Below are 27832 nucleotides of genomic sequence, written 5' to 3' on the forward strand. Positions count from 1 at the left end.
ATAAGAAACATTTTTGGCATGTTTTTAATAACAAAATTGTTGCAACAGCGTTTTTAGTGTCACTGACAGCCTTCCTCTGGTTCAGCTAAAATACAGCCTCATTACCTTTTGCTCACCACCAGAAACTAATCACTCATTGAATAGGCTTGCCACCTCCATTTCATAACATGAAATGTTGGGGTAACCGCACCTTTTTTAAAGTTATTGATCTTTTTTGAAAACTTCTACGGTCCCTGTTACATTTTTTCCTGTCACTTCCCCAGTAAGTAAAACTTTTGCGTATCTTGCGCTTGTTTTCCCCACATACTACACCATCTGCAGGTACATGCCTACAGTTGGATTTCAGTGTAATTCTCGACAGATAACAGTTAGTTTTTCCGCTGGAAGACATTAAAAGTTAGTGGATAGTGATATGCTGCTATTCTGGTGTTCCTGGTTTAAGTACAGGTTCATTAAACTTGATTTCATCACAGTTGGAATTTTTTACTTTCATTTTAGTCATGGACTTGGTAGCACAGTTGATTGCATCAATAATGTCAACCCCAGCACGTACATATGGCGCTAAAACTATGCCATGTGTGATGGGCAAAACATGTGCGCACGAACAAAAGTAGGCACCGTCCTTAAGTTCACTGCTATCTTCCTGCAATTATCAGCAGATTCTGTTCATGACAGTGATGTGTGGTTCTTGAACAAACAAATCTATCTCTTGCTGTTTTCAAGTCTTTTAAGCCTTAAAATGTGTTGTACTACATGAGCTTATCTGCAAGTATAGAGTCTATAAGCTACAACATGACACCAAAATTCAGTTTTTCTGGTCACGAAAAACCCGCCAATATATCATCACTTTTACCGCTAGTAGGTTCGTTCGAGACAACCATATCATCCCTGAAGCAATTGACAACTGAAACATTTTAAATCCAGTTGACTATGCAATTTAATTTATCAAGATGCATCATCAAGATCTAAGGTAGTGAAAGCAGATTATGTAAAAAATACTATTTCTTGATTCAAGGTGATAGAATCTAGAGGACGAGAATCTAATTCGTGGCAAGAACAACAGACACACGACATCAGTCTGTGCAAACAACGTTGCTTGCTCTTCAATCTCTTTGGTAAACAAAGCATGCAAATTATTACTCACCAAACGCCACATGATATAAATACAATACGAATTCGACGCCGCAAAAAAGGATCCAAGCTTTTGATTTCATCTTTTAGATCCATTTTCGCACAGGAAGGCCGCCAGACGAACGCAATCTTCACCAGGCGCACTTCTGCTCACATGTGGTCACGTGGTTACCAATGACGTTTTCCTGTTCGCTCCTCTTCCCGGGCTTGACATTTGGTGTCGATTTCCAATGTCCATTTCACAACTTCAGTTTCCGGTTGCAAAATGGCTACATCGAGGGCCGAACAAGCCACGAAAGAAGTCTTTGATCTGTATAGAAAGTACGGAAACCGAGACTATATCGGCGAACCCGTTTCACAGCAAGAGCACATGACTCAATGTGCTATGCTTGCGGAGAAAGAAGGCTTCCCAGATGAGGTCGTTTTGGGGGTTTTCCTTCATGACATTGGTCATCTCATCGGTTTCGACAGGTCTTTGCCTACCATGGGAGACGTTGGCACCCACGCTCACGAGATCATTGGAGAACAGTTTCTGAAAGATCTTGGCTTCCCAGACGCTGTTACAAGTTTTGTTCGAGGTCATGTAGATGCCAAAAGATATCTCGTTTGGAAACATCCACAATATCATGAAGAGGTATTTAAAGATACAAAGGGGGCGGCTCCCTCGGAAGGGGGAAGGGAGTATTCCTATATTTAAGCTATATGGTTATGTGCCGCTGTGAAGGGTATCAGGTCTTCAGACCTTTTCATGCAGTTTATTTTGGGGTATAGAAATCGGATAGTTTTGGTCTAGAATAGGGAAGAGATTTTTGGTGCCTAGTCTCAATTGAGTGGGGTTGTAAAATCGAGCTCATCATGGTCTAGTCTGTCTAGTATAGGGTAAGGTTTCAGGGTTCCAGCGGCACAGCCCCACCCAAAGATTTACACAGTGCTCCCCTGGTGGTGGCTCACACTGTTTCAGTGATACACTTTGTGTTATTTTAAGTTACAGGATCGGGAGATACCCAGAGCTGCAAAGGAGTTTGCGGGAATACAGTTGATGAATTCTATATTTTAGGGTTTCATAAGCGTTGGCGAATATTTTGGTAGGGGCTCAGAGTTTTAGGTCTGTCACGCAATATTTACCAACGTCGAACGTAAGATTGCGTGACAGACCAAAGAATCTTGTTTTTCAGATACTAATTTTTATGATTTTCAAGATGGAAAATGTGCAAAATTAAATACAGTAGAGCCTCTCCTTAGGGAAAAAATATCCTTTTTTCCTTTTTTTGTGTGTGCTTTCAGCTCACTCCAGCAAGCCAACAGACGCTGGCCTTTCAAGGGGGTCCTATGACGGCAGAAGAGGCTGCAAAGTTCGAGAAGCTGACTCACTTTCAAGCCCTAATTAAAATGAGAAATTGGGATGATCAAGGCAAAGTTAAGGGCGCTCCTATAGACTCACTGAATAAATATGAAAATATGTGTAAGACGTTGCTAGAAAGTATATACAAAAAATAATAAAAAGCACATTAAAGAGCTGTTCAAATTAACCATGAGGGCAAAAGAGTATTGAATTAGTGTGTTGCTTTATTTACCAAATTTTTTCCAGTTTCGAAGGCGCCTCGGATATATAGCGTATCTTAAAGGTGAAATAAATTTTGAATGGGTGCTGGCGTAAAGAAAAAGAAAAGATGTCATGGGTCGAACAGAGATTCAAACAGAACACATGCACCCCTTTCCTACCCAAGTTGCTTCCCGTAGAATTCAAGTATCGTGACTTGTGAGGGTGCACCCGACTCGGTTCTCATGTCTATTAATTACTTAGTTGAGACAACAATGGCGGTTTTTCTAAACCCAGATTCTTGACCTCTTAGACCTGCCTTGCACCCTATTTCATAACTAGATCAGAAACGCCATTTCATATACACAATTACTATTCTTTGTTTGTTTTTCTTTCCTATTCAACGACAAATCTATAACCCTATCTGCACAAAGGTAGCCTCCTAAGACCCTTTACCACCCTACGAGCGCAGCCATAATTGCATGGTCACGCAAAGTGGAGGAGCGTTGCGTGAGACCTAAATAACGGCTGCCAAGTCACGCAACACTAAGGAACATTGGGAATGTGGGAATCGCGTGGTAAGGCAAATCTCAAATGTCCCCGGGTTGGGTCCAGCTACACGTAGGCTATCCAAATGGCTGCCAGCGCGACACGATGGGGAATACTTGGCGCAAGTCGAATCGCTCACGATTTCCTCGTGGCCATGAAAACGTTACCAGAAAACGAGCACACGGTAGTGGCAGTAGCCTCTCGCTCTTTAGAGAGAGCGACCGAGTTTGCAGGCAAACATGATATCGGGAAAGCGTACGGTTCCTACGAGGAACTTGCTAGGGACGAGAACGTAGAAGTTGTGTACGTCAGCACCCTCCATCCCACACATGCTCCTCTTTGTAAACTAGCCCTGAATCACGGCAAACATGTCCTTTGTGAAAAACCAATGACAATGAACCTGAAGGACACCAAGGAATTGTTTGAACTTGCTAAGGCAAAAGGATTGTTCATCATGGAGGTAAGTGAGAGAAATTTTGTTAACCCAAGCACCTCATATCCTCTCGTGCAGCTATCCAGGCCTTTCCATAAACGTCCAAATATTTTGGGGGATGTTTAGAAGTTTTCAAAAAAGTTTAGAAAATATTTTGAAATAAAGAACGTTTAGGGATACTTAGAAATATTCACTTCTTTTAGCCTACTTGTGGCTGTACCCACCCCACGCGGGGGATGGATACAGACCTGTGTAGTTACGTTGGCTGCCCTGTGTTTTTCTTAGTTCTTTTTCTTTGCTGTTTTCTTGAAACAAATGACTCAATTCTCTGCCAGGAAGAATCTAGCTCCGTGGTTTCCTCACTTGAAAAAAGATTCTTTATGAAGCAGCAACTTTCCAAAATTGTAATGCTTATGTGTCAACTGAAGGTGTCTTGACAGAACAGATTTCAGTCTCTGTGATAATAGATCTTATTTTTTTAGGCAATGTGGACAAGATTTTTCCCACTGCATGCAGATGCCAAGAACCTAGTTGATTCCAATGTTCTTGGAGAGCTTCGAGTTGCCCTTGTCACATTTGGATTTAACTTAGACTCCGTAGAACGACTGCAAGACCCCGACCAGGGGGGTGGGGCGCTGCTGGACTTAGGAATTTAATGTTTGAATATTGTGGACATGATCTTTGGAGGTGAAGAACCTTTAAGTATATCTGCAGCTGGACAGAAAACATCTGCTGGTGTAGACTCAACAGTTACAGTGACAATGCTTTTTAAAGGAAATAAAACAGCTTCTTTAACTACAAGCATGGGTGAGTAATAATGATGATGAGGTTCTGGAAGATGGGGATGGGAATGGTAGATGGAGAAGATGATGATGACGATCACAATGACGATGATGACGATGACAAGGGATTGGGGTATGGGAGGACAGGGACAGGGATGATCGTAATAGTATGCAGAAAGTTCTTGGTCCAACTCCTAGTGGGAGAACTCAGAATTTTTATTCAAAGATAGCATGTGCCATTCACACTAGAGTCTTACACATATTTCTACCAAGCCTAACATTTACCACCATTTATAAATTTATTGTACGTGATGTTAAACTGAGGTTGCTGGAAGCCGTACAACAATAATTTTGAATCTGAATTACAAACAATAATTACAAAATGTAATAAACAGCTGCAATTCAAAGTTCAAAGCAAACGCTATCACTGTGTTATTTGTTGACTGCTCTACACTGTTTTGGATTTTTTTCTTTCCTAAGGGTTGAACTAATATTATTATCAGAAACTGAGTCAAACCATTCACGTGGTCCAAAAACAGGAGGCAGTCTGCATGGCAAGTGACCATCGTACATGAAAGCTTTATTTGTAACTGATAAAACCCACTTGGTTGTCTCTTTCAGCTGCCCAGCTTCCCAACGAGGCCACATTTATAGGATCACAAGGTTCTGTGACCATTCATGCTCCTTTCAATTCTGCCACTAGTTTCACATCACCAGCTGGAATAAAGGAATATCCCCTTCCGGAGCCTTCCATGCCTGTATACTTTAATAATTCTACTGGTATGAGGTAAGGCTGAAGCATCAAGAGTGATTGACGTGTAAATATTTCTCCCTTAGTATGCTGTCATATTGATTCTAGAAAAGCAGCTTATGGGGCAACCCTAACTTGAATCATAGACCCACAATGATTATTCTGAATCACCGATCTGCAAGAAATCCAAGTCAAAACTTGTTAATTGTGATTATAACAGTGACATCTTACAAAAATTGATGTCCATGACAAGTGTGCACGGCCACACTTTGCATGCAATTCATGCCTATTCTACGTAACACCACTAGGTTACTGTATGCAGTCATATTGTAAATGATAGGGCATTTCTGAGTTTCCTTGTTCCTCTGTTTCAAAACGAGTCCTTGTGTAAGACCTTTCCCATGAAAACAAGTTTGATTTGCGTGAAAATGAACCTACAGGCAGAAATCACTTTTATATGAATAGTTTCGCATGAAGACTTGTTTTGACACAGAGCCAAAGGGCAACTTGGATATTGCCTCAGAAAGGGCTGCAGCTCCATGGCACTTTGCATACAATGTTCGCTTATGAGGTTACACCACAATCCACATGAAAAATTTTAAAACACTTGTCCAATTATGTAACTCTATGCATATCCCTGTACATGATCAGTCTAAAAATCTCTTTGTCTTGTAACAAACGCTTGTGAAAACCTTTTCCTGCTGTAAGATCAAAAACTCTGGTTTTGCTTGGCTGTCTCATACCATAATGTTTTACTTTCCACTCAGCGTCAGATCCAAAGGTTCAAGAGGGAGTGGCAGATAAAGAAATGATGTGCTCCATTTTAGTCATCCTTAGAGAGCCAGGCGCAGTTAGTCCCTTAATAGATGCATCTCTCTGATTTTTCTTTCGGCGAGGGTGGCTGTGTCACAAGCTAGTCAGGGAAGGATGAAAATCTTATCCTCCAATGAATTTTGCCCATAATGTGCTTTCCTGCATGAGAAACCAAGACCGTCCATGAAGGAGAGTAACAAAAATATGGCTGGCAAATTTGACTGAAGGTTCCAAGAATGCCAAAACTTTGGTTGCACCACTGTTTACCTGGTTTTTACTTTGTTTAATCATGGCTATCTACACCTGGCTCGCGCAAAATGTGTCTTGCCTGAAAGGCAGGGGCCCAGAACAAAGGCCAGCCCTCTCCTCAGTACACTAACCCTTCCCCCCAGTAACATAATTTTCAACAAAGAAGCCCCATCAAGGATCTTAGGTCACTGTGAAAATCAAAATCTCTTCTCACTCTTTTCCTTGTTTTATAGATATGAAATTCAAGCTGTGAGGAAAAGTTTATTATCAGGTGAACTGGAGAATTCTACAATGCCGTGGAAGACAACAGAAAAAATATTTCGTTGGATGGACGAGATCCGTAGGCAGATAGGAGTAGTTTATAAAGAGGACATGTAGGCATTTTTTCAGAGTGCACCAAACTAATTATTGGGGGTTTCATTACCCATTTAGGCAGGAGGGCAACTGGTTTTTAAAGGTGGGAAAAAAAACTGAATGTCTTTATAAGAAAAACTCTCCTTTAGATGCTCAAACCAGGCATGCAAAATTGTCCTTACAGCCAGTCATTGTGCCTGATCCCTCCCCCCCCCCCCCCCCCTTAATGAAACCCCTGATTGTGACATGTTACTTAGCACTTTTTTGGAATGGAATCTGCAAGTTCATGTCATTTCTTGGTGTTAGGATGTCGATATTAACTGGTACCTGTTACCCAAACTGAGAAAGTAACTAGAGGAACAAGACACACCTTCAAAGCCAGATGGCACATAGTCCTTTGTAACAATATGGACAAACAATGTTGGTAGGCAAAGGGGTTGATTTGACTCGTTGCGGAGCTTTATGTGGCGATAACCTGCCAAACGACAGAGACATATCTTCTTTCAGCTTTATTGGTCAATATATAATAATCAATACAATAAATTGCAATAATAAATATAAATAATAAATATTATATAGAGACCAAAGGGGTCAGCACAAAGGGGACATGTAACCCATGCATGGCAAGGCACAATAACTTATTACATGCTCAATCTAGCTGAGTACACAATAAAATCTTGTTGTAGTACGGGAGTAGTATGGCAAATGTTTGGGGGGTGGGGTTGATATGGGATACTGGCAGGGGGTAGGGTAGGGTTTGAAACTGAGGGGAGCAGGTGGTGTGTAAGTTATTCTTTTTAAGAACTCCATCCTCCAAAGAGTGGAAAAAAAAAACTGGTTTGAACCATGAGACAAACCACATGCACTGTTACTACAATGATTACCCTGGAGGTTGGCTCTTCCTATCATTGCAAAACAGAGATCACTACATTTGTACACGCTTTTGTGGGCTTTGTTCATGGGCAATACACTTCCCCATGTGGGAGAAGTAGTCGTACCCCATATTAACTTAACTACAGTGGACATTTCAAGGTCAAAACTCACCTGGACTAAGACCAACCACTGGTAGTATTCTCTGGCCAATGAGTTTCCCACTTTCTTCATAGACAGCTATTCTTAGAACTGCTAAACTGGGTAGAACAACCTAAAATATAAATAATAACAAACTGCATGACTGTTTCCAACTGGGTGGAGGGGCATCACTGGGGTATCCATTTGGCTAAAACCTGACAGAAATTATTTTAATCCCATTCTTTTTGGCAAAATCAGGTTAAAAATCTGCACAGAAGCTGTATGTACCTACATGATGGTTAATTGCTGCATGTCTTGAGGTCAGAACATCAATAATCAGAATGAAAGTTACAAATACAGTTTTATATTGATAGTTTTCATATATTATCAAAATTGTACAATACAAAACTCCTCGATCCTTTCTTCAATACCTCTTGCAAATGACATAGTTACCTTCTTAAACACAAAAGGTTCTTCATCATACACAGGATTAATGGCATTATTTGGTACTATTTTAGTTTTGTATTTTTTTCTGATGGTGTCTGCAGGCAAACCGTACATATCCACTTCTACGTATGTGCCAACCTTCTTGTCAGACAGCCACTGGCCAGAGATTACCTAACAAGAGGGTATAAAGTAGAAATGTAAGCCTGAGAGCATGCGCCAAACCCAATCTTTTATGTGATCATAATTAATTTCAATCAGTGCAACTGAACCTACATTAATATTACAGCCACTGCTAAAATCCTTGATAACACAATCTTACCCTCTTTATCAACTTCCACTATGTGGTCATTACTATCTCACAAGGGTGACTGCTTAAAAGAGGTTCTAGAGGGTAACTAGAATTAAGATAATTTGACATACCTTAACAGTGACTGCACCAGCTATGATTCCATCAACTGTTGACTCCGCAAATGGGTCAAATGATTTATCAGCACGGCACATAAAACTAGGCTTCAATATGTACCTGCAAGAGTGCCACAGCACAAACAGAATAACCCTCTTTAAACTGCAAAGTTTGGCATGCTAAAATGTGTAGTCCAGGATAGGTAAGTACACTGATAGTTAATTAACTCTTTTCAAACAAAATAGTCAAGTAAGATACTCAAAACAAATGGGGAAACTTAAGTTCAAATTTAGCCACACTGCCTTCAGGACCATTTGTCTCAGTATGCAATCAGGTAAATATGGAATTACACACAATTGCTTGTAGATATGGAATTTCTCTTCAAGTGTTCAACTTCATATCCCACTCATTCAATGTGCTCATTCATGGGATATAAAGTTGAACATGAGAAGAGAAATTCCATATCTACAAGCAATAATATATCATTTTGTTTATGACATGAATATACTAATGATGTTTTTGACAATTTTCCCAAGATTTCTGACTAATATCCTACAATTTCCGAAGATAATCCAAAAGTTGTCCGAATGCCATATGAATGTTTGCAAACAATTTCTGAAAATTTGCGAAGATTACCAAAGATTTCAGAAGATTGCTGAAGCATGTGAAATGTTGATAAGCTGCTAACAAACTAACTTGTCACCCGAATTTGGAGAAAAATGACAAAGAAATGATGTGAATTGCCTGTTCCCTTGTAGTTTCTTACTTCTCTTTGATCACATTACCATTTTTTGGCCGTGACAAGGCCACCACAATCCTCCTAAAACGTTGTCTACCTCAAGGAGGTGATAATATCTTGTTTCATATTTATCAACTTACCCACATCGCCCATTGTATTCGAATATTCCTAAATTCAACATCATTGGTAAGTCTAGAGAACAAAAATAATAAAATTGTAAATATTTCCAATTTACACAATCAAAATTTATTAAGATTTGAATTAGAACAATTTGGTCATTTTCAACACATCCTGGGAAAAATCATGTGGCCTTGAACAAGATTATCAACAGCAAGTTAACCTACAGACACTCTCTCCATTGTTTTCTTTTGGAGAAAGCTGCTCCAACACAAGATTAAAAGGAATGTACCTCACTTACCTAATGTTTGATAGTTTAAAGCAACTAACTGACAGCCTGCATTCCAAAAAATCTGTACAAGGAACAGGACAAAACCAGAAACATCAAATATATGAAATACTCAGTTGAAATATATGAAATACTAAGTTGAGAAATAATTGGAAATCATTACTTGAAGGAAATTTAGTTAGAATTCTACTAAGACAATTAGATTATTCCCTCTCGATTTCTACGAGGTGGTAGTTGACGAGGAGGCCAAAGTCCTCATCAATAGAAATTGAGAGCAAACAATCTAATTGTTAATAAAGTCACATTATTCTTGCATTTTGATTGGTCCTTGCTTATTATAGATCTATTACAGGACAGACATATAAACGACATCATTAACATTTCTTGGTTTCTTTATTACGTAACACAGATAGATTTCATGTTGTCCCACACCTGTTTAGTAATAGACTGAAGAAGACACTTTTTGTTCTTCCCACGTTTTGATGTCATCTGTGACCTATTACTGAACAGAAGCAGTCACTGCAACATGGGATCTATTTGTTGATGAGATTCAGATTCACTACTCACCTGAGGCATGTAATTATCAGATGCAACTCTAGTTTCCTTGGGATAGATTCTGCTCAGCTGACGCTTATTATAACTAGTTGAAGTTAAGAAATACACCACGTGAAACAGAAGCTTGACAAGTGTACAAGCAATACTAAAGCGAATTAAAAATAACACTGCATCTAGCTAGATCATTTCATTCTCAAGAATGCCTATGTCATTCAAAAATTGAAATTTTATAAAATAAAACTGCAGTTATCAGATAAGTAAAAATACATGAAAGTAACACTTTGATTTATATGAATGGCTACAAACATGGCAATACTTCTTAATACTTATGGCATTCGCGAGAAGAAGGCAAAACTTAGCACTGCATGCAATCAAAATTAAATTAATTAGTACAAGTGGTTCTGAGAGAATTAAAGATTAAGTGCTTCCTTCCTTTTCTAATGTGTCAGCATATTAAAGGATACTTGACAAATTCTACTGGACTTTCTTTAAGTATGGCTGTAGCCCCTGTTTCCACAAATGATGACATCTCAAAACTCCTGTTGAGCTCTGTCAGGAAAGAGGCAGACTGTAATTATTGTACATGTACATGTTAAGCTGAAAAGGTACAGATCAGAAAAGCCTTGATTTCAAGCCAAATAGTAACCAAGGTACCCATGTTGTGTATAGAATGTCTGCTGGTAGAGTTAATTCTAATGTGGTGAATCACTTAATTAAAGTTGAACCTCTCCTCTATGGCCATTACGGATAGGTAGGGGTGGCGGTGTAAAGTAACGGATCTTGTAAAAAAAAACTACCCAATTCACGATCTAATACATTAAATGAACAAAAATATATCTTAGTTGACCACTTCCCCAAAAGGACTTTTCAGGGCCAACTTAAACAAACAGCAAAAGAAAACTGTCTCTTGTGTTTGATATTAGTACTTGAAACATCCCAGTACTAATTCCATGACAACAGCGAAGTTCTTCAGGTGTAATACACAGAAGGAACAAAGTTCTGTTTGTTTTTAGTCATACTCACTCTCAGAATGCTCAAAGCTTTTAAAGTGCACTGGCTCTATGTAGTTCACGAGGGCAGAGAGTTCTACCTCAGGGGCAACTTCATCTTGATCTACCTAAATATTAAAAAAATGTGAACAGCTGGCAGCTAGCTGATGGATACTCAGCGCCAGATCCAGGATTGGGGCCCGGGCAGCCTACCCCCTCCCAACAGCAAACTAATTAAGCTCTGAAGGGGCCACACCTTAATTTAAGGCCCAAAGAGCCAAAAAATTTGGCACCTTAGGATCTGACACCCATGATGGTAGGCCATGGCTTGCTAGTGTCAATGACTGACCAAAAGGTCCCATTCCCAGTGGTGGTAGAACAGTAATGGATAGGTGCAAAGACCTTTTCAGCATTTGAAATTTGCTACAGGTCTGAGGATTTGGTATGGGTTAGGAATATCGTGTTGACTTTATGAGCTGATTGAAAAAAAACATCACTCAGAGTTCTCATTATTGTATGTGGAGAAACAGAGGTTGTTTTGGAGGGGGAGGGCATGTCTTGGGCTGTTGGACTTTTCTTGGACCCGTTTTAGCCTGCTATGACTTTGAGGTCTAACAATTTGGACTCATTTGCACCTTGCCGTCACTATTATCACCGGGTACCCTGTAAGGGCCCTAATATTTAGACAAGAGACAACAAAACTACATCTCTAAGTTAGGGCAGATTAAGCCAACTCACTTTTTCAGTATCTGTAATGTTATTGTTTCCATTTTCAGTTGGTATATCTTCATTAACTCCTTCCACTCTGCCTTCAGGGCTGATCACTGGGGTGCTCTCTATTGGATTCTTGTCAGTGTCAACCCCTGGCACAAAAGATATACTATTAACATGGTTGCTACAGACAGCCTGACTTTTCCCTCATAAAAAAAATAATAAAATACCCCTGACCAAATAGATACAAAATTTCAGATATAGTACTGTTAGAATAGTGGCTTCTAGCCTCCCCTTGCAGCCATCCCACTGTCTGGTATATACACTAAAATGACCTTCTAAAACCTTACATTAGAGTCTCAAACTCCTCAATTTTCTGTATAAAACATGTGTTCCTCAAAAATAAGGAAAGCAATGTACATATTCCTTATCGTGCACTGTATAAATGAATTACTGTAGTAGTTTCAATACTGTCAAGGATACCTTCTTCTCGCCTTGTTGTCCTTTTCTTGTTCTTGATCACTATTTTTCTCAAAAGCGCTTTTGGAGGTGGCAGAGGTTTCTTTTCTTCTAGCTGTCAACAAAGCACCAATTAAAAGGTACATGTACATTGAATGGCATAACTTTAAAACACGTGTGATGGGTGGTAAATTACATAAGAACAACATTGTATTTTTAACAAACACATGAATTCTTTATACATGTATCTATCCGTGTTCGAAAATTGCATGATAAAGCTGCACTGCACTGCTGTTTAGTGATGAGACTTACGATGATTGTGACTTTCCAGATTGATAAAACTGTGGAACCAGAGGGAGGGAAGGGGGAAACAACTTATGTGAAGAGCTCCCTCACTCAAGAAAATGCTCACTCCAAGCAAAGCGCTAGAGCACACTTTAGTTCAAGAGCACATGGTGTAATGAACACTATATCGAGGCTTCTCTAATTAAGTGAGTAATCTTAACTCTTTCTGATTCGCCAATTTGTTGCTTAGCAATGACGTCATCCGTTTTTACACGTGGACGTATATAGATAGTGTTAGCGACATATTCCCGCCAGTAGTTCAAGTTTCAGTTATCGTGCGTGCACAGTACGTGTTTTCAAGTAAATTAAGTTTTAAGCTACCCTTGACTATTTAGAGTGCAAGCGGGAACCGATGTGTAAGTACAAACTATTTTCTATGCTTGCTTTTTAGTATAAGTTTCAAGTTTTGACGTTTTTCAACCTTAAGTACCTTTAGTCTCGGTTTTTTTATACAACAGCCTATTGTACTAAGTCCAACACGTGGTAGAGCCCCAGTTTTCAAAGTTTTTATTTCATCTTGTTTTTAGCGATAGATCTTTATAGTTCACACTCCCCCTAGCTTAGGTTTCTATTTAGCAACTTTCCTATAAGAATCTCTGGTAATTCAGTTAAGTCCTTTCTTTGCTAGTAAATTCCCACATCGCTTTCAGAGGCGCTCACGCAAGCACGTTTTTATCACATCGTACAATTTTATTGCTTTCAAGTTTTTAGAGTGTTGTCATTTATTGTATTAGGACGGTTAGCAGTATGCGTATCTGCTTGGGATCACTGATGATTTTAATTGTATCTTTACTGAGAAGTTTGACTGGAAGTATTGTCATATCGCAGTTATGATTGGAATGTTCGCTATTATTGTTTCGTGACTCTTGTCATCTTGTAATCTTCTATTATCTAGTAATTAGTTTATTCATTACATTATATATCAGTTTACGTTCGATTATCGTCAATTAAATCACCGTCAATCACAGCTGATTTTCCGTGATCTCTGGCTTTATTCGATTAGTAAAGCATCTCCCACACACGCTAGTCTCATCGCGACAAGTTGTCTAGCAAGTGACAATTCGGCCTTTCAACAGTCGCTGTGAACCTGACGTTACACATGGAATCCTGAACCATGGACAGACATGTAAACTCTGTTGACAGCAAAGGCAATGCAAGTGCTCTCTGTTATAAACTCAGTTAAAAAGTTAACTTGATTATAATCAATGTATTAATTATAGCTGTTCCCAATTTGAATGGGTAGTTAAAGGTAATGACCTGTTATTATGTTATTGTTAAGCCACACTCATTCAGGCACAAACTGCACCACTGACTGCCAGATGAGTAGTGCAAAAGCTAAGATGGGATCTTAGGTCTTAGGTCTTAGTTTGCGAGGGTCTTAGTTTTTCTTCAGCAGAAATATATAACGAGTGAGCACAAAAGAATCAATCACAAAACCCATAAAATTAAAAGTGACTTACTGGGAAGTCATCCAAGGGCTTGTCAAGAAGCATATCTCCGAAGATATTAACACAGTATGCTGCCATTTTAGCCTGCTGTTTAGGACTGAAAACAAGTACCATGGGTATGATTCAGTTCAATAATAAGAAACAAGGCAAGCTCTAGTTAACCTAGCTTGAATTCATTAACATTTTGACCACTAGGGAATAACTTATTAACACCTTCCAAAAGTTCATTAGCGAACTGTCCACTGACAGACAGCCGACAATTTTCTCAAGTTTCTGTGAGTGTCTGCCAATTCAACTTATTTTATCATTCAATGCACTTTTTCTTATTTTTCATTCAGAGTTCCTATTAGTTTTGATAGTTAAGGGTCCTTAGGACCCTCCATTTCAAAGCTAAGTCTTGAGGGTTCTTTTTGTTTTTCAGGGGTCCTTTGCCCATTACTAAAATTTTCAGAAATTTTTCTTTCAAGAACTTTGCCAAACAACTTTGCGTCCTTTTCATTTTTTGTGCATAATATAAGACGCATACCTGTGCATTAAAATGGGAACTCTGTCATTGGCTGAGGGCCAACCAATAACTGCCTACAAATAATGGTCTGTTTGCACAAAATAGCATCTAAATGTGTTTTGCAGCAAATAATATCCTGCTCATGCATAATATTATTGTAAACATGCATGCACGCTCTTGCATATAAAATGACAGATACACTGTAGCTTCACTGAGCTTTCAGAGAGTGATTTACATATGGAAATAAACTTGGTGGTCAAATAGTAAAACAATTATTGAACTCTGATATCCCAAAATATCATCATTATAATCATCATCATCATAGAACATCTTCGAACCTGCAGTGATTCTCAAATGAAAGGATTATGGGATATTCTGATGTCTTGAAGGCACAGTCTGCAATGGCTTCTATCACATCCTGTTATGAAACAAAATTAATGTAATAAGAATGAGCTGTGTGTACATCAAAGGACTTGATTGTGTGATCAGGAATTACTTCTATTTAGTAGGATCTTATACCTTGGACCTCTTACAACTATACATAGGATCCCTTACAGTCCTAAATGTACATACATGAAGGAATAGATGTTACTTACAATCTCATAAGAATGTGTACCACCCTATTCAAAATCATATACAGTGAAATCCTGATATTTTTTTTGGAACCTCCAAGGGAAACAAAAATTGGTTCGAAAAATCGGATAGTTCAAGAAATTGGGGGTAAAATTACAGTGTTCAACTGAGGAGAGGGAACGACTTTTAGTTCAAGTTATTAGAAGGTTAAAAAAAATGAGGGTTCAAGAAACCGGGATTCAACTGTATTAAGAAGCTAGGTGCAGGATCTTGTTTTAGATCATGAAGGATTGCTTTTGTGTCATGTCACAAGGAAGCCCCTCTTGAACCAGCTAAAGCTTTCCCTGTCTATAACCGCAACCAAAACCCTTGGCATGTTGCTGAGCTCTACAGAAAATACCTATACCCCCATGAAGGACTTTTTATTTGAACCGTTGATTACTCTTGACTTGCAACTCTAGTTTAGTTTCATATTTTCCTTTAAATACTTAGGCTTTCAAAACCCCCTTATCCTTTATAATTTCCAATGAATATGTTCTCCACAAAGGGTATAGATATTACCAGGCACTATACAAATTGCAACGAAGGCCCATACTTCAAGCACAGACTACAGTGGTACTTTAACAGAGAGTACATGTGACCTAATTGTCCATCCCTAGCCTCACTTTGTTTTTTTGAAGACTGGTACTGACTTGTGTACACACTCAGTATTACAAAGAAAGTCATCTCTGATAGCAAGGGGTTGATAGATTTTCCAGTCTGGTGGATTTTCTTTGTCACATGCCTTACAAGCAAGTGAAGTGTTTGGCAAACTTGCTTTAGGAATTAATAACTAAAGAAGTACTGAGAGAGGTGGACTTTCTGCAGCGCAAGTCTGAACATTGGCTTTCATTGCACCCTCGCACTACCTTGAATGAAATTTCAGTGCAAAGGGTCATGCCATGTGTGATCACTGGTTCTTGGTCTTCAGTCCGTCCATCCCAGCAATCCAATTCTATACAGCGACAGCCAGCCAGCAATGCTTGTCTGTACATTTCTACTGAGGATTTTCCCGTTAACTGGTGGCCTGATGGAAGAAATCATGATTTTCAGTGACATTAGATAGTAAAATAAAATTAAATATTAACCTCTAGTTACCTTCGGTTAGTGCTTATTACTTACAGCTAGTGGCACTGGGCAGTCAAATTTCAGAACATAAGAAGTATAAAGAGAATTTTGGTCTTTGGTCCTTGTATTACAAATAACAAAATGACTTCATGCTTTTAGCTAGGCATCTCTCAAGTTATGGATACACTTCGGAGTTTGTAGAGCACTCGAGAGGCTAATAGTGCCTGCGATTCTTTCAATAGAATAGTACATGTTTATTTTTGAAATAAATCCCTTACAAGTATTGGCTATCACCACCATATACTTGTAACATGCCATCAGCTATATCTTTTGTAAACTTCAAAAACTTCCTCAGATATCTCACCTGTTAGATATGTGTTGTGTGACGAGTTGATAAAATAATGTGATAAGGGTCTTGACATATCTTGATAAAGCGACAGACGATCATGGTTGATAATAAAATTGTCATCACTCATAAGATATCTGGTGAGACCCTGAACTGAAAAATGCCCTAGAAAACAATGCATTTGAATTAGTTCAGAAAATTATTTATGCCAAAATGATGATCATACAATTTTGCCTTTGACTATGATAACAAATTAACCACATGTAACTTTAATTCCTTGCACAGCATGACAGCTTTACTTGAAGATGATATAAAAATGTAGACTTATCTAACTTAGGGGAGCAGGGATGGTACAGTGGTGAAGGCGCTCGCCTCCTACCAATGTTCCCAGTTTGAATCCAGCCCAGTGCCATACGTGGGTTGAGTTTGTTGTTGGTTCTCGCCTTGCTCTGAGGATTTTCTCCGGGTTCTCCGGTTTTCCTCCCTCCACAAAAACCAACATCTCCAAATTCCAATTCAACCAGGATAGAGGACCCGTATAAAAACCAGCTAAGGCTGATGGGGCTTCCTCTCCAAATATTGTAATTTTATTTTATCATTTATTAACTTTGTTGCCATACAATTACAAGCAATCTTACCCTTCTTTGTGAAATCTCTGTTTGGCTCATACTTGTCAATGATAGCTTGAGCCTTCTCACTTGTGCAGTAGGGGAAGAGGATTTCATTAAGCCGCGGATCCCTTTGCTCATTGTTGAGAAACTCCACCAGTTGATCCACTGTGAGATAAGGTTTCTTGTTTGCACCACTAAGAAATAAATGAGATGCAAATAAAACAGTTTGGGAAATGAAGACATGATTGATCACTGCAGTTTTACACACAACTTAAGCAGCTGATAAATTTAAGCCTGAGAAAATTCAGGGTTGAACGGGATTCAGATGAAATGAGTGAGCAATGGCAGCGAGTTGATCAAACAGTACAGTGCTCTATTTACGAAGTTCTACATGGCTGCTATGATCTAATAAAGGAAAACTCTTTTATAGCAGTTTTCAACTTACATTTCAGCAAATATTGAGTCAATGTCTTTTCTGTCACACAGTCTGTTGTAGAATCCCCAAAAATCTTCAAAACTAAATTTATCTGGGGCAATACTTTCTTTCTGAAAGAGAAATTTGAAAAAAATTGCTGGCCGATGGGTTATAGCACCTAGTGGGCACCTAATACACCTGTGACTGCATTAACTCTGCAGTGTAATTAAAACCCTTAAGACAGTGTTATACGGAACAATTTGCAATGCCAATTTCTCACGCAGTATTCTTAATTTGGGCAACAATGTTGCAGGTTTTTTAAACTTGGTCCAAAACCTACAACATGTTGCCCCAACGAAATGTTGCATTAAAAGTTATCCTCTTTGCCATATTATACAAGATTGATTTTTAACGCAACAATATTGAATTGAAAATCAGCTTCTACATGTATAACATCACCTTCACATAAGGGAACATGTTAAGCAATTAAAACGAACTTTATTATTTTTACTTACTAAGAAATTTGCCAGGAAAAGAAGAGAAAGATGCAGAAAGCAGTTATTTTATGCCACAAAATGTCAAAAATGGCAGTGTGCTGAAACAGCATGGTTACCGTGGAAATTTCTGGGTAGTAGCGATCATTTACTAGCTTCTCATGATCACTATGCTTGGTTTAGCAAGCATGCATATTGTAAGGAGAAGAGAGATTGTGATCGGTGTATGTACCTTTCCACTTGGCAGGCCGACAGACTGGAGAGCATCGAGCACTCGTCTTTTGTCTTCTTTACTGGAACTCACGTCTTTAAGAATACTGATGATTTAAAATGAAGGACACTTTCTGATAAACACCTTCTTTAAGTATGAACCAGCAGTTGCTTCCCAAAGATGAACAGCTCTACTCAATTCCAAACATCTTGTAATTAATCAAAAATACTGCTTCGCATTGTATTTTCAACTTTCTTCCCAGTGTTTGGAAATGTGATCTAACACAGTCTTTTGTGTTTGATATGTATTACATCTTAGATCATATGAAGGTCTTTAACCGAAGGATCTAGCTCTGTACATGTACACACCATGCAGATAAGCAATTGTAGAATATTATCATTAACTTACTTCTTTACTGGAATTTTCCCATCAGTACTTGTTTGGACACATATTTTTGTGTGGCTAGAAAATAATTCAATAAAGTCAATATTAAGTTATTAAGTGACTGTATAAATGTCAGTATTTATTCATTTATATATAGGACTCACTGTTTTTCGAGGAAGGCCATAGGCGATGCATTAATAGCCAAGAGGTTATGTGTCAACCGCATTAATGCATCTGTCCATTCACGTGCAATGTTGACCGAGCCAGACACAAAGTTCACGTAAACAATGTCAACCATATTTGAGCCATGCACAATTGTTATCGTCTTATCCTGAAGTAAATCATCGTCTGATGCTATTCTTAATGAGTCCCTTAGCCGTTGGTCCTGTGAAAACAAAAGTAGCGCAAAAAATTAACCGAAGATGGGTCAGAATTGATTGATAAGACCCCTGCAAACAAGGGGCACTTTCCATAATTGATGAAAAATGCCAGTATTCCAGCATTTTCCAGAATTTCCAGAAAGAAGACTACCTTGCGAAGTACACTGAATTTTTTGGAAATTTCTTACTAGGAATTTCCGTCCCATTTGACTTTGCCCCTGAAATTTCCAGAACTTTCAGTTGACTGGTTTTCATTATGGACATTCAACAGTTATATACCTTCCCATGCATCAATGTCAATCATAGTTTAAAGATTATTTCCAGTCTGTATTGCGCAGTCTCAGCACCCTAATGTTTGTGTCTCACTCAATGTTATTCATTATGAACCACATTTTTTTCTTTTTTTTTTTATCAATTTACAATTATGAACCACATACCTTATCTTTGAGACCTTTCAAATTCTTTTTCCAACAGCTTCATTGATTTTTACAGCTGCGAAGTTGTTTCATCAAGTGGTAAGAGAAAGAACGAAGCATAAAGCTTCGCATCCATAATGACAGTTGACATGAAACTTTGAATTTGCTTCATGTAAGTAGTTGCAAAATGTTACATTTTGTGATGTCTTACGTGAAACAAAACAAAAAACGTAAACAAACTCTGAAGAGTGCGCAGTACAGACTGGAAATCATCTTTAATGGGCATTTGCAATGTACAACTGTAACATGTCACAGCATAATAGATTTTGGCCCTCCAAAGCAAAAAGACACTGTAAAATTTGGTGGTAATACTGTTATGTATTTTTTCAATTAAGTGCCAGATCACGAATTGTTGCTGGGTCTTTCAGGAGTGGTTAATAAACCCCTCAATCATTTATTGGAGGTACATGTGTAATAAGCTTTAGGCGTAATGGCAAGATGTACATTTGTATTGCTGTCATAAAAATATCAAATAAAAACTGTTGCTTAACTGCCAAGTCAATAAACAACAAGGTCCACTGGGACATATTGGCAGCATACAATCAAGAAAATATATTTTGTGGTACCAAAAAACAAAAAAGGTGATAAGTTATCAGTGAAATATATTGGTGCAGTTACTTGATGGCTGTACCAATTTTGTATGTCAAATCAAGTGCAGACAAGGAAATCAATACTAAATATGTACTGACAAAGAGTTTTGAAATGACGCTGTTGTATATATAGCTGGAGCATAGTTGAAGCTAACACACATTCTCATTGCTTGATTTATGGTCACATGGAAATGGCATGTTAAATTTTCAATGAATAAATTCCTGTTGTTTTCAAATTCTAGAGAGGTGCTGTCGATAAGATTTGAACTTTTACTATCTGGACATGCTTGAATTTATTTATTAGTCCTTATCTGGGAATTTCACAAAGCAACACTCATAACACAATAAATATTACATAATCCTTGTTGGGATTTAGCTTGTTTCTTAGATTTGAATTTGAAAGTACTCCCCAGAAATTTTCAGACATCATTGGTCTTGATTGTATTACAGGGGTTACTATCCGTGTGTTATTTTATTACATGCGTACACAAAACTCCAGCTATAAAACAAAACACTTTACTGCCAGTTCCTAAGAAAATATTTGGCTTGGTTTCCTCTTCAATCTCGATGTCTCCCTTTACAAAACATTGAGATTCTCAGGAAAACAAACCTAACAGTATCCATCTGAAGCAGTCCCATCATTTTTAGAGCAGAACTTAAGACAGAAAACTACTACATGTAGTTGGACATTTTTCTATAAACAATAAAATGGCAGATAAATACATTTATAATATCATAAAATGTACAGGAAGCTAAACCAAGTAAATGCTGGCAGTCAGTATGCTAGTGACATTGCAGAGTCATTTGCCACAAATCTAATCAAACCAGTGGGCGTGCAATTTTCATTGTGAACATGTAAAACACTAAATTGAGTCTGAAGATGATATAAAAGGAATTTCCTGTTTTTTGTGGTATGCATAAAAACAATCAGTAACACACAATATTATCAATGATGATATTGCAATATTTGTTAAAGGATGTTGATCTCTGAGCAGATTGAACAATATACAATTTGTAACATTTTGTCTCAACTTTGTGTAAAGAAAATATTAATATTGACTTGATTCTTTTGTCAGTGGAGGCAAAGCATACGAAACAAGTTTTGGAAAGCAAACCAAAACCTGAAAATACACTAATTATCAATTTAGAACTTTAGGGTACAAGAAACATGAATTTCATATAAAGGTATTTATTGATCATTTGAATGGTTTTATTCAAAATAGAGCAAAACCAACTGGACAAAGATGAAGTTTTAAAGGTATGTAAACATGAAAATATTCTTAAAGGTATTTCAAGAAGCCCTTTGTCATGTTAATCCCTTTGAAACTCCTGTAATCTTTCATCTAGAGAAAAAATGGTAATATTTCAAGCCTGTGATACTTGTTAAATATTTACCAAAACTTGTCAATAGGATTAACACTGACATTGTGCAAGACTGTTTGCTTTTTAGATTTATATAATACAACACTCCATAGCTTGGCTAGGAAAGAACAAAAATAAAAATACTTGAAGTATCATAACATCTGTTCAAAGAATAGAACTACAACTTTTTTTATAGTAAATAATTATGATAGATTATAGATGGTAATTCTTACATGAAGCAACCAAGGAAAGAGTCACCCTTTTTCTTTTCAATTGAAGCTATTATATACAACAAGTTTGGCTTGGAAAAACTGACTCAAGAAAAGCTAAGCTTTCATTCTGCAAGGCAGCAACCAAAAAGTTCCATATCTTAATAAAATGCTATCAGATTACTCCAAGTAAATGACAGCAAAATTTCAAATTAAAAGATCAGGACTGAGAAGATTCCTAGACAAGTATACAGCTGTTTCACGAAAGGTTATACTACAAAATTGAAAAAGCATATGTGACCATGTCAAAAGTTTTTATCCATAATGGTGGTTTAGGGTGGCTTGATTGCAACTCAAGGTGTTTTGAACAGTGCGATAAAAGGAAACCCCACAAACATGTGTTGTCATGCTTTCTCCTTCCCTCTTGCTGAAACATCATGAACCTCAATCAAGCAAATCTGTTCAACTTATTAATATCAGTCCTGTAATACTAATCAGCATTGTATCATACACCATTTACTATATTCTGTGGTACAACCTTTGTCTAAACCACTGTATAGATACCTCAACCATACACCTGTGTGCACATATCACTTTTATCTTTTAGAGGTAACTTATTTAGTGAGCATATTAACGACAAATAAATAGTAAGTTATAGATAGCTCAAGATCTATCTGGGAATTAAAAGTACTGGAAAGTACATCAAGTGCTGGTAGGATCGGCAAAAAAATCCACTCCAAATGATTGGTTTAAAACAAAGTCTCAGAGAATTATCAAAAGCATCATTCTGCAATTTCTGAACTTCAATCTTACAAGGTTATAACCTCATTGAAGAAAGTCAAAACTTGAAAACACAATGTCTCCCATTTTCAAACCTAATTTGGTGGAAATCCTGATAATCAATCTGTCAAAGTTGGTTGAAAATGGAAATTTGAAGTAAATTACTGATACCGCAGTCAATGATGTGGAAAAATAATAAGAAAGAGCTGTTAACTTTTTGAATTGGTATAGAAGAACACGTCAGGAAGCTGGCTTATATAAAGCAGAAAGCCCTGGCATCTGAGCAATGAAAACCCTTTATTTCTGTTATTTTTTTAAATAAAAAATAAACAAAAGGAGTAAGTCAGAGCCTCAAAATATTATTCATTTCAATCTGTGCACCACAGTCTTTGTAAGATCTGAATCTCATTTTTTACAACACTGACAAAATGTAATAAACAACATTGTGGATGATCCATGTTTTAATTACAAGAGGGACGGAACGTCAATTGAAATACTGCAACTACATGTAACGACAGGTGTATTCAAATATTTTCAGCAAGTTAATCTCTGCACTGATGTTTTCTACCACATGGTGAGTTTAAAACAAATGACTATATAGCAAAATGTCGCACTCAAAAATTCCTCTTTTTAATCAACATTTGGTGAACCAGTTACTGGGGAGAATGGTTTCATAAATAATTAGCTAGAGAATGCACATAGTCAAATGGTTATCTGTGTGAACTGATTGCGGCAGAGGAAATAAGTAACTTATCACCTTCGAGGAAGAGATATTTCCCTTTGGGCTCAATCTGCTTGGTCTCATGTCGTGAACAAATGGCTCATTAACACTTCTCATTAGCAGTGAAACTAAACACTCATGAGTGAAGACGAAATATCCATATCCAATCTTTCCGTTGAAAAGGTAAACACTCTGCAACAGTGACTGGTATAATGTATAGTTATCTTTAGGAGAGATCTCTTTCACATGAAATGATATTTTCAAGAGGGATAATTTGCGGCAGTTTGCTGACCAGCCAGCTTTTACAATGAAAAACAAAAAAAACTATGCCACACAATACAGTAATTTTCAATGCAAACAAAAGAAAAATTTTGTTCATATTTTGCTTAAAATCTCCAGTTTCAGAGGGAAGTTATAAACTATCAATTTGCATATATATATATCAAGCAAACATGACTGAAACATAAATTTTGATTTTATTGTGGCACCAAAAAATGGGAAACACTAGCAAAACTATTTACTGTAGTTAGCCACTTGGAAATCAAAGGTACTGAAGCACCAAAAACATTAAGAATGTCTTGCGGAGTCCACTTATTCTTAATTTATCTGTGTTCTTGAAGGGTTTTTCTTAATTCGTCAGAGCTCCAAAGATGGTCATATTTTAAATATTCTAAAATCAAAAGGCTTTCAAATAACATAAAAATTTTATTGGAAATGTAAATAGAACAGCTCAGCTATTAGATCAGATCAAAGGCTATCTAGGAAAATTTCGTGGCAGTGCAGTGTGGAAAACGTAATACAATCCACAAAAAATCGATTCGAATTCGGTGTGCCAAAGCATTGCTAGGCGACGATCACAAAGAATAGCAATAAATAATTAAAAGACTGGCTTGCAAGCCTGTCTGTATTTTGTTTAACACAGCACCTCGATTCGAGAAACAACCTATAGTTTAAGTCACAACACAAATTATAGCTCTACCACAACATTACATCCAAAAACATAGTTTCGATTTGAAAATGCCCTAATATCGTGCTCCACTGGACAAAAAGCATTCAATCAGCGGATTAAAAGCTTTGTAAATGCGACAAAAGCCACTAAACCAAGACGTATAATTAGTAAAAACCTTTCTGTGGTAAAGGAAATTTATGTACAAACTGCAACGGCCATAAATTTGAAAGTCTAATATGGACAAAAAAAGTTAGAATTAGCATTTAAAGAATTCTGTGAGGAGGCCCTTCAAAATATTACTGAGAAGAGGGAAAAAAATCTTTGTTTATTTCCAGAAGGGCTTCTAGAAAATGAAGAAAATATCTCTCAATTTAGCATACAAATTATTAATATCATCGAACGCGAAAATATCCTTGGCGTGTTTAGATTTCGGGAGTTTAACTATTTTTACCAATAAATCCCACAGACCTTTGGAATTCTTGCGGATTTGCCCGTCCTCACATCGCGCACAAAAGACAATTCAAGCAGGTCTGTTTCCTGTGAACACAAAGAAAAAGACTTCAGCGAAAGAGCTATGTAAACTCATGCACAACCTAAACAGAACCATAAAGATACGATCATGCGAATAAAATTCGTCACTTGTCAAACCTATCAGGTCATCAAACCGCGATTTCGGCCGGCGAGACTCGCTCGAAATGTGGAAATTTCAAATATATTGAGTCCACAAACTGGTTACCTGCACTGGCCCGCGACAAAAATACAAATTACCTCCGTATAACATTACATATGGTTTATTTAAACCAACCTTATCTTCTGCTCTCCAATAAATTAAATGACCAGCCGAATCTACTTTTACTGTACACTGCTGTCCTACTACTGTGGATTCCTGGTTGAAAAGCAAAGAAAGGTTTTAAAATTAAAAGATTTTCAATATCTCCTTGCGAGAGGAAGTCATGAGGTGAATTCGCACAAGTCCTTACACGTCGGGCTTAACAACAAACCTCGCGAAACACCACTTCCTGTAAATTACAATGTGGAAATATTTCGAACATAAAACACGAAATATAGCAGGTCGTTAATGTACAGCTGCACCAAACTTGGCTTAACGTTAGATTAGCTAGTTAAAAGGTCCCTATTCTCATTGAAAAACTGGAGATCGAAGCGAACGGCAAAGAGATAAAGCATATATAGCGTGACTCGCACAACACGTCCAGCTAAAATGTAGTTGAAAACTTCTACGTACCTCATCCCACTTAATGAATCTTGCTCCTCGAATTAAAAAATCTGCGACTTCGGGATGCGTTAGTCTTTCGAGAATCGCCTCACCGCCCGCCATGTTTTCAGTTCGGTTCAAAACAGTGCGAGGCTTTAGCCGAATTACAGCGAGACCGAGGTTACTCCTGATTGGCTAAGCTTACAAGCGGGAACAATTTACCGCTTCACAGTTCGCAAAACTTCGAAGCTTCGATCGCACTGGGAGAAAGCGAGAAATTCATTCACAAAATCCACGGTTTGGCCCACTCTTCAGAATTCTAAAAGCCTCTTGTTTGATAAAAAATAAAGTAAAACAACACACACGCGCGAGAGCGACTGATTATTTTCCTAAATACATTTATATGCATGAGTCAAGCAATAGGTCGAAGTACTAAGGCAATATCATAGAGGGTTTGTTTACATTCTAAAAAGAGATTATTATTTTGACCAATATAAAGACGTACGTTTAAAACGTTCAGCGCCAGGCTTTACGCCACTCAAAAGCTAAGATCCTTCCTTTTCACAATTTGGCATGCAGGGTTTCGTCTCGCCGGTGGAGTCAATTTTAATTTGCTCTAAATGGCACGAGGACGGATGCAAAAGTCTTGATGTATAAATAGCACCTATTTACAAATACGACGAATTGAGGAAATTGCTTCTGTCTGGATACGGTAGCTTAAAGTGGCTTTAGTTTTATTCTTAAAATTTCATTAAAAATTCGATTAACTAAGCTAGCCAAGATGTTTTTACACTTTCTTTAGCAATAAATTTACGCAATCATTTAAAACGCTCCAAAATAAGTTCATTTGCGAAACAGGACGTACAAAGCTAGGAGATATTCATTTTTTGCACCTTTTAAGAGCGCCACAGATTAATCAAAGCGGTGTTCATTTCGTAACAAAGCATAACAATTTGCTATAAAGTGCTATACTTTTGGTCAAATTGCACCAAGTACTCTCAATAGATTTAAATATTCCTTCTTCCCCTGGAAAATAAAATTAATGACTTTTAATACAAAAAGCTGGCATCTTTAGGGGAAAATGATTACCTTTAACACCTGAGTGCCATTTTCACGTCTCTAGCTAATGAAATGCGAGTGAGAAAAAAAAATCGTTGAATAGAGACAGCATTTATTTTTTTCGTGAAAATACTGTTTTCATTTAGCAAATCAATAATGTTCTACTAATTGTGTAGGCTGGCCGCTGACAGTTGCTAATTACAACAAATTTCCTAGCATTGCATTATTCAATCAGGAAAAGAGTCGATGTTTCAGACTTGGAATGCGATGCGAAGTGGAAAACACCTGCTTGAAGAAAGAAATTTAATTTAATACAATCTGTTTCCAGAAAACTGCGTACTTAATTGCAATGAAGGCAAATTTAAATTTTCGATAAATGACCTTTCAGAAACGTCTTCAAAACATTTTTTTTGTATTGAAGAATGGAAGAAAGCACTGTCACTGGCAAAATATGGGGCGGAAAAAAGTGGTTTTGATTGTCTTACTCATTAGTGATTTCCACAAAATTGATAGCTATCATATATTTTTCGTCTTCTACAGTTAATAAGTGCATCTATTACGAGATAAAAACATAAAAGAACTCGCAATATTTCTACAACAACGTCTAGTCCTTATTAATATAGGAGATCCAGTTATGGCAAAATAAATGAATGGGTGGTTTATTTCATCCTTATAGGCATACATCAAGTTTGTCAATATCAATAATTACACAATTGGAAAGATTTTCTTCCTGCAGTTAATAAGACCAAAGGCCCAAGCTCTTTGCATGATACATTGCACATGTCAAAATATCACACCCAGAAAAGATTAAATTAATTATTTTAATCATTCACTTTAATTTGTTTTTCGCAAAAAGAATATTTTTCATACTGCACCCAATTTTTATCAAAATATGACTTCTCTAAAACAACAATTTATACTTTAAAACTACTCATTTGGTGTTTCAACTGAATTAAACCAAATTTATATGTATATTAAAATTGTGTAATTAAGTTGAAACATTTTTATCAGGAAATATTGATGATAAATAATAATTATGCACTAGATTAAGTTATTTAAACATATCTGATGCCTATTTTAGCTAAGGTTTATAAAACGTTCTTTGCAGTAAATGTTTGGTCTTCCATAATCACTGTTATTGTGATCAGTACCTTGGACTTCTCTTATTATTTTTGCATCACTGTTGCACAGAAATTAAAACTACACTTCATAAAACAAAGGAATTATTTTCCAAAATGTGATAATCAAAGATAGCAAGGGAAATTCACAGATGGTCAGAATTAATTGCAATAATATCTTATTTGTGTGAACCAACTTGAATTAAGCAGTGAT

At 37.2% G+C, this 27832-nt stretch overlaps 3 protein-coding genes and 1 pseudogene across 10 annotated transcripts in view; 2 read left to right on the forward strand and 2 right to left on the reverse strand.

Moving 5' to 3' along the window:
- LOC110064888 (1-phosphatidylinositol 4,5-bisphosphate phosphodiesterase beta-1-like) overlaps positions 1-1288 on the reverse strand; it is a 40652-nt gene extending 39364 nt beyond the window's left edge. For 4 of the 5 annotated variants that reach the window (XM_089287987.1, XM_089287983.1, XM_089287984.1 and 1 more), the window contains exon 1: positions 1145-1288. The gene's annotated coding sequence lies outside the window, so the exon portion shown is untranslated. The remainder of the gene's footprint in view (positions 1-1144) is intronic. The other variant, XM_089287986.1, reaches the window with a different exon arrangement.
- A 28-nt stretch (positions 1289-1316) lies between these two features.
- Positions 1317-2660, forward strand: LOC110064847 (uncharacterized). Its single transcript, XM_020771951.2, has 2 exons — positions 1317-1765; positions 2416-2660. Exons 1-2 carry the CDS (start codon positions 1397-1399, stop codon positions 2626-2628), a joined length of 582 nt encoding a protein of 193 aa, XP_020627610.2. The 5' UTR covers positions 1317-1396; the 3' UTR covers positions 2629-2660.
- Positions 2661-3034: 374 nt separating this feature from the next.
- Positions 3035-6819, forward strand: LOC149113168 (trans-1,2-dihydrobenzene-1,2-diol dehydrogenase-like; annotated as a pseudogene). The gene is made up of 4 exons (XR_016206695.1): positions 3035-3680; positions 4136-4460; positions 5057-5222; positions 6482-6819. The product of XR_016206695.1 is annotated as a trans-1,2-dihydrobenzene-1,2-diol dehydrogenase-like (transcript).
- On the reverse strand, positions 4628-26523 carry LOC110064890 (1-phosphatidylinositol 4,5-bisphosphate phosphodiesterase beta-1-like). Of its 3 annotated transcripts, none has more exons than XM_089287990.1 (24): positions 25472-26523; positions 25034-25114; positions 24697-24765; positions 18926-19146; positions 18786-18839; positions 18399-18483; positions 17703-17803; positions 17285-17451; positions 16665-16811; positions 16102-16259; positions 14959-15038; positions 14128-14212; positions 12347-12437; positions 11891-12015; positions 11187-11280; positions 10628-10712; positions 10176-10248; positions 9621-9672; positions 9343-9394; positions 8481-8583; positions 8067-8231; positions 7647-7746; positions 6973-7077; positions 4628-5620 (listed from the first exon to the last, which is right to left on the reverse strand). In XM_089287990.1, the coding sequence occupies exons 1-24, from the start codon at positions 25562-25564 to the stop codon at positions 5496-5498; spliced, it is 2511 nt and encodes an 836-aa protein (XP_089144116.1). In that variant the 5' UTR covers positions 25565-26523; the 3' UTR covers positions 4628-5495. The 3 variants fall into 3 exon arrangements, with proteins under 3 accessions (XP_089144116.1, XP_089144118.1, XP_089144117.1); XM_089287992.1 differs by having other exon boundaries at positions 4628-5361; positions 25472-26522; XM_089287991.1 differs by lacking the exon at positions 4628-5620 and adding an exon at positions 6067-6158 and having other exon boundaries at positions 25472-26521.
- Positions 26524-27832: the final 1309 nt, after the last annotated feature.

The sequence above is a fragment of the Orbicella faveolata genome, unplaced genomic scaffold (assembly GCF_042242905.1).
Source record: "Orbicella faveolata isolate gen_17 unplaced genomic scaffold, um_ofav_v1 contig_15, whole genome shotgun sequence".
NCBI lineage: Eukaryota > Metazoa > Cnidaria > Anthozoa > Scleractinia > Merulinidae > Orbicella > Orbicella faveolata.

What these genes read in the sequence shown, in the direction of transcription:
- LOC110064890 (XM_089287990.1), bottom strand. Translation starts at nt 25,564, where the DNA reads ATGGCGGGCGGTGAGGCGATTCTCGAAAGACTAACGCATCCCGAAGTC. An exon ending in ATTGGAGAGCAGAAGATAAG is followed by an intron (nt 24,766 to 25,033) that starts GTTGGTTTAAAT and finishes TTGTGTTCACAG; the next exon opens with GAAACAGACCTGCTTGAATT. An exon ending in AACCTTTTGTGTTTAAGAAG is followed by an intron (nt 7,747 to 8,066) that starts GTAACTATGTCA and finishes TTTATATTTTAG; the next exon opens with GTTGTTCTACCCAGTTTAGC.
- LOC110064847 (XM_020771951.2), top strand. Translation starts at nt 1,397, where the DNA reads ATGGCTACATCGAGGGCCGAACAAGCCACGAAAGAAGTCTTTGATCTG. An exon ending in ATCCACAATATCATGAAGAG is followed by an intron (nt 1,766 to 2,415) that starts GTATTTAAAGAT and finishes GTGTGCTTTCAG; the next exon opens with CTCACTCCAGCAAGCCAACA.